General features: G+C 38.3%; 1 protein-coding gene across 1 annotated transcript in view; it reads left to right on the top strand.

Annotated features, from left to right (window-relative positions):
* Positions 1-9,234, top strand: part of LAMA3 (laminin, alpha 3) — a 103,591-nt gene extending 94,357 nt beyond the window's left edge. The window contains exons 65-76 of the mRNA XM_010023076.1: positions 193-333; positions 1,088-1,218; positions 2,050-2,181; positions 4,026-4,170; positions 4,472-4,623; positions 5,015-5,204; positions 5,505-5,645; positions 6,442-6,601; positions 6,739-6,866; positions 8,347-8,440; positions 8,776-8,895; positions 9,089-9,234. Coding sequence (XP_010021378.1) covers positions 193-333; positions 1,088-1,218; positions 2,050-2,181; positions 4,026-4,170; positions 4,472-4,623; positions 5,015-5,204; positions 5,505-5,645; positions 6,442-6,601; positions 6,739-6,866; positions 8,347-8,440; positions 8,776-8,895; positions 9,089-9,234 — 1,680 coding nt within the window. The remainder of the gene's footprint in view (positions 1-192; positions 334-1,087; positions 1,219-2,049; positions 2,182-4,025; positions 4,171-4,471; positions 4,624-5,014; positions 5,205-5,504; positions 5,646-6,441; positions 6,602-6,738; positions 6,867-8,346; positions 8,441-8,775; positions 8,896-9,088) is intronic.
* Positions 9,235-11,190: the final 1,956 nt, after the last annotated feature.

Genomic DNA, 11,190 nt, shown 5'->3' on the forward strand with positions numbered 1-11,190 from the left:
TTCTCATACCATAGTTAATTGGTGAAACCAATTCAGTCTCTTCTGTACTGAAATAATGGTACTTGCAGTTTGCCTTGTGCTTGGTTTTGACTGGAGTCAGTCACAGTTATGTTGAGTAGGGCAGTTGTTGTCCCATGTTGTCATTTCTTCTGATTAAAAGGAAAATTCCTGAAAGCATTGTCTATCTTTCAGCTCGTCAGATCAGCAGCTTTCTCTAAGAAGGGAACACTGAGCCTGAGTGCGGTGGGTTTCCCATTTCCCAAGGATTTTCAAGTTGGCTTTGGATTTCAGACCATGGCATCGACTGGAACACTCTTAAATTACAATCTATGGGTATGAAACATATTCAGCTTAGAAAACGTGATAGGTGTTATTTCTGGATCAGTCATGTCTGTTTGTGATTCTGCCAGTTTGGTATCAGTTTGTGTCATAAATCTCATGTAGATTCCTGTATTTTAAAGCAAGAAACAGCTATTATAATCCTCTTTTGAGCGTGGCATCTTGCATGTCAGGCTAGAAAAACACATCCTGGCAATTTCTTCACTCAGCCAACAAGTAGTTTTATGAGCAACTGAGCTTTGATCTTGAGCCTTCTGCAGAGTAGCTCAGACACTGTATCACCACCATGCCAGTAAGATAATTGTTGCCTAATACAGATTGCAGGAAAAAATGACATTTTGCCCACTGAACATTACCATTATCAAATATGCAGAGGAAAGCAGTTAATTTTGCTCTGTTCTCTCAGAAAGCGGGGAGGTTCAAGCAGAACCCCATTCTTGCTGGCTGGAGGTGTTAAGAAGTGAGTGCACACTGGGCATTTGAGAGGCGGAGAACTGAATCCTCTGCTTTTGTAAAAATTATTTTAAAATGTATTTTAAATTAGAGTGCAGAAGTATTTTAAAACAGGAGCTATGCTATTTGTGCAGTACTTCGTGTAGTATCTAGGACTAGATGGCTGAGAAATGCGGATTTAGTGTAAGAAAATTTCTTTTCCACAAGAGACCACTGAGAACTGTATAAATGGCAATATCAAGGAGAACTAAAGGCACTTGCATTTACCTGATCATTTCGTTGGACTCTTTTATAGCCTAATATTCTTACCATCTTTCTGACACCTGGCTTTGTAATTGCAAAAATGGGAGAGAAAGAAATCAAATTGGAAAAGAAATACGAAGATGGGTCAATGCATTATGTGACAGTCAGAAAAACAAACAACCTGTGAGTTCTTTACCTAATTCTTTTATGTTGTGGTTGAAGAAAGAAGATTAAAATTTTGTTTGACTTGTTCTTTCAGTACACAGCTAAAAGAGGCCTCTGCTTGCAAAGGATGCTGAAATAATGAAGCAAAAGGAGATTTTTGGTCTATGAATGTGCATGCTGATAGCTATGATGTTTCAGCTGTACACCACTATGCATGTGTTTTATAGACGGTGTGAGTTTTGAATGCTTGTCAAGCTGGAGCCTTGGAGCTTTTCCCATTCCCATAGCCTTTACATATGCCACTGTAATATAAGTGGTTAAAGGCCCAGGGAAGAAGCTAATATTGTGTCTGTTTTTTCAATAGTGATCTTTAATGCAGATAGCAGGAAAGACAATTTACTGAAAAGCTCCTAAATAATATTGATTTCTGTAGAACACATAAAATGACCTAAGTGGCTATAACTTCAGGTAATTATAACTTAATATTATCAGTACTAGCTGTTAATAACATGTAAAGTGCACCATTTTGATAGAAAGGATGAAATCCTGTCCCATAGCTGCCAGTAAGAGTTTTTTCATGTATTTCAGTGGGACCAGGATTTCACTGTAGGACTCAAGTACTAGCTTCAACTCTTGCTCAGAGTCTACTACGAAAAAGCAGAGCAGTTTCATAGCAGTCAATAAGCATGTACTGAAAAATTCCAGAAGTAAGCTAATGAAGCTCTAGCATAATTATAATGTAACAAGCAAATGCATCTGTCAAATGGTTCTTTTTTAATACATATATTTCATTTAGGTTCATAATTATCTCTTTAGATTTCATGCTTATTTTTATTCACTTGGTTTCAGAGTACATCTACTGGTTGATGATAAGTCGGAATTGGCATCGGTTGACTCTCCCAGAGCACGGGCATTAATCGAACCTATAAAGTTTGGTGGAGATGATTTTGAAGGCTGCATCTCAAACATTTTTATAAAAAGGTATTTGGCATAGAAAGAATTTTGTTTAGAGTCATAGAATCATAGAATCAACTAAGTGGGAAAAGACCTTTAAGATCATCAAGTCCAACCATCACCCCAGGACCGCCAAGACCACCACAAAACCATGTCGCTGAGGGCCTCATCTACATGGTTTTTGAACCCTTCCAGGGATAGTGGTTCCACCACTTTCCTGGGAAGCCTGTTCTAATGTTCAAATGTTTCTTATATTTTGGCCTGCCTTCCTTCTTTAATCATATTAAAGTAACTTTTTGCTAAAGTGATTTTTTTTCTACATACATGAAGCCTTAATGAATGCATAACTTTGCTGCCCCCAGATATCCTTTCATTCACGTACATAATGCATGCTATCAAGCTGTAATTAAATCTGATGTTTAGATGTAATGTAATTTTAGACTGAATCATACCTGTTTAGTACTCTTTTAATAAAACACTGACCTCAACTTAGTGAATTGGAAGTGTCCCAACAAGGCATCCAAAAAGGTCTGCTAGGTTGCATCTACACTGGAAGCCAAGTAATGAAATGAGCAAAGCTTACTGATGGAACCAAAACAGTTACACAAAAAAATGAGAGCTTATGTATAGAAATCATGTGCGTGATTTATGTTAGAGAGCTCTTTTTCACGTGTTTCTCTGATTATTAGAGCATCTTACAGGAAAAATTTAGGACAAAAAATGTGCATAAATATGTTCTTTAAAGAAAACCATTCCTTCAGTCACAAGTGATGTCCCAGTGAGACTTTTTTTTTTTTTAGCTAAGTTTTGATGAATATTTATACAAGTATAGAGTTTACAAAACAATAGTGTATTTTGATTTGATTTTTATAGAACCACAAAACGGTTTGGTTGGAAGGGACCATTAATGATCATCTAGTCCAGCCTCCTTGCCATGGGCAGAGACACCTTCTCCTAGACCAGGTTGCTCAAATTATATCTTCATTTAGAGCACTGCAAGGCAATGAAGTAACCTGTGTATTAACCTCCTCATAAGAAAACGAATTTGGAAAATTGCTTTTAGTACAGAAATAGATTCAGAGTTAATATTGTAGCTAGTCTGAGCAAGTGAATGGTGAACTGGACCAGAATCGAAGTTCAGATTCTGCTCCCAACTCTACCACTCCTCTAATAGAAACCCAGGGGCAAGGAACTTTGTTGCTTTTCCTAATTGTAAAGTGTTTTGCAATTTACTGATTAGAGATGCTCTGTATAACTTACAAAATGGTAGTGTTACTATCTTTTTACACTATCTTTTTACACACAGGAACTTGGTTTCAACAGTCTTTCTGATAATTTAGCTATAATAGTAACACTATATATTAAGTGGTGATGGGCTTTGCCCCTTGACAAATCTCATTAGAACATCTTATTTAAGGAGATAGTGAATCATTGAGTTAACAGAATCTGTTGTTGCCATTTTTTCTTGATCTGCCACTGGTTATGCATAATTAACCAGCAAAGTTTTGTAGTCTGGTCCAGAAATCTTACTCAATCAAGGCTGCTGTCATTTTTACCCCTTTTTTCAATGGCAATGTTTGTTTGTTTGTCTTAAATATATAGCTTTTAACATAAATTTATTTGTGTAGAAGAGATCAGAACAAAACATCAGTTTTTTCCATAGCCAAAAACAAACGGACAAACCCAGGACAAATGGGAGTACTTTCTACAGCATTGAACTTACATTTTTCATTGAAGAATAAAAACTGGTACTTTAACATCAGAACACTGGGAAATCTATTTTGTACAGAACACAGTTTTACAATATGTTGTTGATTACATTAAAGAAAAGGAATGCCATGTCATGGCACTTACTGCTTTCATCACTCTAGGACGGGTCAGCTCCCCGAGGTTCACAATCTTGTTAATTATACTGCGAAGACTGGTGTGTCCCTTGGAGCTTGCCGCAAATATGAGAACCTGGAACCAATGCTGCTGAAGGAATTTAAAAATCCTCTCAAGCTTAAGATGTTCAAGGTATGCTTATTTTTACTGTAATCTTTGCTCCATACTGAAGCCAAGGCTTTCTCTGCACAGCCATGGTTTGCAGAACTGAGATTCAGATGTTTTTATTTTACTTCACATCTGAAGCAACTTCTTTCTGTGTTGAAGTTCCATGCTAAACCCATTCCTGTTCAGAATGACAACAGCTTCTCTGTCATTTAGAGAAGGCTGTTGACTGCCTCAGGTGGGAACTCTTAAATGTGTATATTGAAATGATGGGTTTTTAACATGTGCATGCATAGTAAATGTTTCAATTCTGTCTGAGCAGGTACAGAATGAAAAATACCGTGGGTATTTGAAAGCTGCTAATGTGCAAACCCACACTTTACCAAATCCATTAAATGTCAGCAGTGAAGCATATCTCTTTGGAAACATCCCCGACAGTTTTATATCCTACATGTTTTCTCCACTGTTGTCTACAGACAGGTAATACAAATGTTCTCTGTTCTCATCCTAATACTTGAATTGTCAAAGGTGCTTGAATCTTTGGGTGCTAGAAGTTAGGATTTTCTTGTGTATATCTTGGGGCATAACAGAAGAGTGGTTTTAAAGGTTCAGGCATTTTTTAGTATGTTAACATTTACCCAGACTAGGTAGATTGACTTGGATGTGGTGTACAATTACAGTGCATATTGATGCCAAGTCCTAAGCCTGAATATGTCAACTTCCATTCACATTCAGAAATTCAGGCAATGTAGAACACCATGATTCCACCCAAAAGCTTTTCTGTGTTTCACAAATGGAGTTTCACTGGCATTTTTCTGGAGAACAGAAAGAATTCAACTAACAACAGACCTTTGCTTACTTTCCACTACAGGTTACACTTTTCTGTAGATGTACGGACTCGGTCATCAAGAGGATTAATAGTTTTCATGGAGGAAAGGTCTGAGGACTCTTATATGGCTCTCCACATTTCAAAAGGACGTTTTGTCTTTTCACTTGGCTCTGGAAGAACACACATCAAACTCAAAACCAGCATTAAATACAATGATGGGCAATGGCACACTGTAAGTATGGCACAGGAACTGTGGTGAAACCACAGCTAGTATTCAGCATGCATAGCCTATTGTATTTTTAAGGTATCAGAAGTTTTATTCTGGCCATCTGAAGCTAAGTCCTATGCCTGAAAGTTCAGGTGGTTTTCAGGTCTCTGTTATGAGAGAGCTTATAGAGACTGATGGTCCCAGCATGTTATTTTCAGTTTAAATATTTCAGCAGTATGGTGTTTAAGTTAAAGAAAAAAAAATCTTCAGTGGCTTTCATTTGCCATAGGGTTTCTCACTGGGCTGTGTTTATACCCTGCATAGGTTGTCTTCAGCATAAATGAGGAGAACATCCGCCTTGTTGTTGATGGTCTAAGGGCCCAGCACAAAAGATTAGAAACAAATTCTACCATCAGGATTAAGCCACCAATCTATGTGGGAGGGATGCCATCACTGAAAACACAGGTAATTGACACATCCACCTCCATACACTCCCCATGCTGCACTAATTACACGTGAAAGTGTTAATGTGCAGGATTTCTATGTTGTAAAAGTTTGTGGGATATTTCCAAGCACCCAGTGAGCACCATCTGTGACTGGTGTTTGCAGCCACTCATTACAGATCTTTTTCCTTGCCTGTTCACCCAGCTCTCAGCTGGATCCATGTTGTCAGTGGTTGTTGCTGAGACATTGATAACAGCCACGTACTGTTTTCATTTCTGTTCTTTAAAAACCAGAAAAGACCAAAGTCACATTTGTAATGCCAGGAATACCATCTTCCAGCAGAATATCTACTTCAGTGGACTAAGCAATAATCTGTGGAGAAGCAAAGGAATCCTTCTCATTAAGGAATTATGAATGTAGAACTGGAGTTTAACCTGAAATATATGTGGTTCCTGCTACTTTAAAAATTGGACAATTAATGATGCAGGGCATTTTATAAAATCAGATTTAAATAAGCAGCCTCTTAGGAAGAGAAGGATGTATTTGAGATTTCACAGCTCCTGTTGCATTGTCTTTTTGACACATCATTGGGAAGTATCATTTCTGCAAGCTGAAGTTATGTTAACTAAAAAACAACTGTTGCTTTCATTTTTAAGCTCTTTTTAAAACTTTTGGAATGCCTTTTGATTGCATCAGAAATGGGGTTTGAGTGCCTTTAGTGCCAGTTGGCTTTATACAGCCCAAAAGAACTTAGGGGTATTCTTACTAAAAAATTGCCATCATGCTTTAATATTCATGTTTTAAAATATGTTTCCAGAATATACCAATGAACAGTTTCAAAGGTTGCCTGAGGAATTTTAAGATGAATGGAAAAGTCATGAATGCACCTCAGCAAAAAAATGGTGTACTTCCATGTCTGGATGTTCCCATGGACACTGGGATTTATTTCTTTAATGAAGGAGGATATATCACCATTGGTAAGATGTGTAGATTACGGTATATGGAATTATATCTTAAGTGTGTACGTGTCACGATTTTTTAATTTATTTTTATTTGGTTTTCCAATTATCTCTTCCTAATATCATTCCTCTACTCACTGTTTAATTCTCCACAGGTAATTTGCTGATGGGCTTGGATTTTAGGATTGTATTTACCATTCGACCAAGGAGTTCAACCGGTATACTCCTCCATGCTGGAAGCAAGCAAGACGACTACTTGACTATTTACATGGAAGAAGGAAAGGTAAATATAGGCTGTGTTTCCACTTCAGCTGTATAGTCCTTATTCAGCAGAGGAAATTCTGACCTTGAACTCTGGACTTGCATGTTACAATATTTGTCTATAGGTATAACATTAAACAAATTCCTTAGTTATTTAAAACCATCACATGGGAAATTGAGCATTTAACCTGTCTCTGTGCCTCTGTTAGCAGATTCCATTGTGGGCACATCAGTTTGCACATGCTTTCTCAAGTGGTCAGCAGTACGGCACAGTCTTAATTTTCTCAGGCTTCTAGACCTTTGCAAAAACCCACTGGGGTGTTGCCCAGAGGCTGCAGAAATCTGTGGCTTATTCCCACTCCTATGTCAGTCAACATGTGGCTGTACTGATGTAGCTCCATAACCATGTCTGTTATAGAACTTGAGCAGTCTTGCTTTGTTAGCATCCTCCTCAGTTTATGGATTTGTCATGGTTGTGATTATTATCACTGTTGCTTTTTCATAATGTAACAGCTTCAGAATACGAATCTTGGACTACAACACTATTGTGGCTGCTGCTGGAGAGACATCAGATAGAAAGATGTCAGTGCTCCACAGAACCTGCTGTCTCATGACACAGTTTAAGCCAGCATGAACCAGAAAGTTCAGTTTTGCTCTTCTCTTCCCAGATTAGGTTTTATTATTTATCTTTTTGTCATCAGTTTCTCCCAGATCTGTTTCAAGATACAACTAGCACATAGAAGCAGGGGCATTGACAGCTAGGGACTCCTTATAGGCAAGATTGACCACTTTTCTTCAGCAGTAACTTAGATTAATGCTGTCGTCAGTGCGGACAGGATGCCACAGGAAGGAATAAAAGGTCAACGGGGCACCATCAATCAGCTTGATAGGAAGTGGACTCAGCATATCACTTATCTGACCATTACCCAGTTTGCTGGAACCATCACACCAAAAGACAGTTTGCATGGAAGATGTTGAAAAAACATAACGCACGCATAAGGAATGAGAAGCAAGATGTGAGAAAACAGAAGCAGGTGCTTGTTCAAAATGTCACATATAGTCAGGCTGCAAATTTCGTGAGTGAACTACAAGTAGTCCCAAAGTGTACGAAAGGCCAGAGAAATGCATTGCGGGGATTCTCCCAGGAGATGCCAAGCATGTAGGTGACTGCTTTGGGAAAGGAAAGGATGGTCTAGTAGGAAAGACCTTGTCTCAGAGAGTTTATGTCAAAAGAATGAATGTAATTTTCTAAGATGGAAAGGGAGAGGCAAAGGTATGTATCTATGCTTGTGAAATTTGTCAAATATCCTCTCCTGGGATTCTACTAGGTAAATTGACTTTCCTCTTGGAAAGGAAAATTTCTGAAATATGTGTACAATGACTGTGACACTTAAAACTAGGTGAAAGCCAGCCATCACAAGTTTAGTAGATTACTTAAAGTACTGTATTTTTCTGTTGCTCTTTTCTTTGCCACAATAACTTAAAAGACAACTTTTTTACAGGTCATTGCTGCTGGAAATAGTGGTGCTGGTGAATTCCAGACATCAGTCACACCTGAGCAACATCTGTTTGATGGACAGTGGCATACTATTGCAGGTACGTTGTACAAACCCGTTCTTTTGAAACTTTGAAAGGACGGTGGGCACAGAGCATTAGATTTTTATTAATAATTTCACTTCTGTTTATTCTGAGCATACTCTTTAGAACAATGTAAGTGTCTTTTGTTAATTCAAGGCATTACATAAGGCAGGTTTTTGGGCTATATTTAGCCCCAGACTAGCTAGATGTGTCAATCTGACTTTGAATTAAAATAAAATATATATTCCCTGTGAGTTAAATTTCAAGACAGATGCTATTTAAAAATAGTGCCATACGTAGTTGCTCCTTCAATAGGGTTGAGAAAGAGTATCCATTTACCTGCTTCATTGCAGTTTCTCTGGAGGAGAACACGGTGCAGCTAGAGGTGGGCACACAGAGTAACTATACTACTGGACTTCCACCCTCTCTTCCTAGACGTGTGCATCAGCCACTCTACTTTGGCAAAATTCCAGGTAATATTATTGCTTCTTATTTTTTATGTACCCACTGTCTTTTTTTCCATTTCCAAAACAAGGCTCCTGTTCATGCATGTAGTCCTGTATCATTCTCCCTCTTTCAAAAGCTTTGCAATAATTAATGTTCTTTAAAATCATTCTCATTTTATTAACTTGCTCTTTCTACCTTGTTGTTTTGGTTTTTTTTTAGCAAATTTGGACACACTGTGGCTTCCAGTTAAAGACCCATTTTTTGGCTGTCTTCGGAATATTAATGTCAATGACAAACGTGTCTCCACCAGGAGAATTTCAGAGGTTCATGGTGCAGTGAGTTTGCATGGCTGCCCAGTGAAGTAACTTTGCTGTCACAGTAGTTGCACACACATCAGGTTGGGTCTGCTGAAGTACTGCATGAATTCATGCAACATGGGTTCCCTTTTGCTGATCACCACGTCACTGTCACCGGGCTGGTTATTCAGAACAGTCGGTGAGCAAATGCATCCTCTGGATGTGGACTGTGCTGAAGCAAATTAAAAGTATTTGCTTTGATAAACTCCCTTTTCAATGTTATCAATTTCCAAGGTAATCCGTTATGGCTTTCAAAATATATGCAGAAAATATAATTGTATATACCCTACTGGGCCAAACTCTGCTCTCACCCACAACAGCATCAATTTGAATAACACCAGTGTCTTTAATTTTGGTAATTTGCCTTAATGATGGTCATCTTGAGAGCAAATTTGATCCACTAATATAAAGAATTTTATAAAAATATGAATGTCTTTGGAATTGATGTTTATACAGAAATGTACATTAATGTTAAAAGTAATAATAATAATAATATAAATGGAGTTTGAAGCACTTTAAGGAGTGAAACTCTAGGAGTTTGTTACAATGCTAGGAATTCTGGGGCCAAATAAATGCTGTATGTTCTCAAAACCATCCATTTCCTTGTTTGGTTATTTTAACCTGCTATTTCTTTTATGTGCTTTCTCCAGGCTGCTAAATCCTGCTTGCTTTATGCAAGTATTTCTGTAGCTTTAAGAAACTGAACTGCCTGAGTAAGCAAGAGTCCATCATCTCTGCTTATTAGAATGTGGTTATATAAGAAACTCAGAAAGAGAGTGATTTTTCTTGTAATCTTCAGAGCCAGAAAGTGTCCTCCATAAGCTTTTTTTTTTCTTTTCTGATTAAATGAAGACAAACTATATTAGGAACAGCAGTAGTACTTGCTACAGCTATGTAGCATGAACTGCAGGACTAAACCAGCAAAACTGTTTCCTTTGACATTCAAATCTTTACTCTGTACCTGATCATGACCCATGGTGGAGAATGGGGGGCCTAGTTTGCTTTATTCTGAATACAGGGCTGGACTGAATAGACTAGACATGGCCTGTTCCCACTTTCCACTGCCTTCTTGCTCAAAGTGCAGCAGCATGTCCTCAGTGTGTTTGGAATAAGGCTCTAGCTGGATCAGCAGGAGATGCCAGATCAATAGTCCTTATGGCTTTGGTCATTGATTTCTTATTGAATTTTTGCATCTTTGCAGATCCTTTGCAGCTTCACAGGGTAGCAAAAGTGTCGGAAAGCTGATCACACTAAATCTTGTGTTCCTTTATCTTTTGTGGCACCCCTGTTACAGGCAAATCTATGTCCATCAAGAGGTTTCTCAGCAGTAGAGCTAGTTCTGGAGGAAACGGGATGTAGTGAAAGCATTCCAGGGTTGAGGCCTCTGAGGGAGCAAAGGATTAACACGTAATGGCAGGGCCATGTCTGGAGATGCTCTGCAGAAACAGCTTCTCCTGTATGGCTGCCTGCTTCATGGGACAGAAACACCCATCAGCCTAGAGGTCACTGGGTTCAGAAATCACCTTTTTGGATAGCAGCAACTGAATCCTTTCTATGCATAAGGCCGCCTGCCTTTGAAGTAGGTTGTCAAATATTCTGGTGACCAAAACTGTGGAAATACTCAATTGATCTACTGGCCTTAGCTGGCACTGAGAATTTCCACAAGGAGAAAGGAAGAACAGTTGAAACTTATCAAGCAATTCTCTAGCAACATTCTGTATCTCATGCCCACCAGACTGCTCTCTGAAGCGGATTTTCCCTAACCACAAAAAAGCCTTTTCCTTCTTCCCTTCCCCCCTCAGAAAAAGAAACCATGGTAAAGATTTTTGCGTCACAACCTGGAGCCAGTCCTGCATTTCAATTCCCTTCCATCTGATTTTATTTTATTTTAATGCTGATAAACAGAAATGAAAAATGTATAAAGATCTGAGCAACTGTATGTTAGAATGATTAGGAAATAATAAT

The sequence above is a fragment of the Nestor notabilis genome, unplaced genomic scaffold, assembly GCF_000696875.1.
Source record: "Nestor notabilis isolate BGI_N333 unplaced genomic scaffold, ASM69687v1 scaffold12790, whole genome shotgun sequence".
Classification (NCBI taxonomy): Eukaryota; Metazoa; Chordata; class Aves; order Psittaciformes; family Psittacidae; genus Nestor; species Nestor notabilis.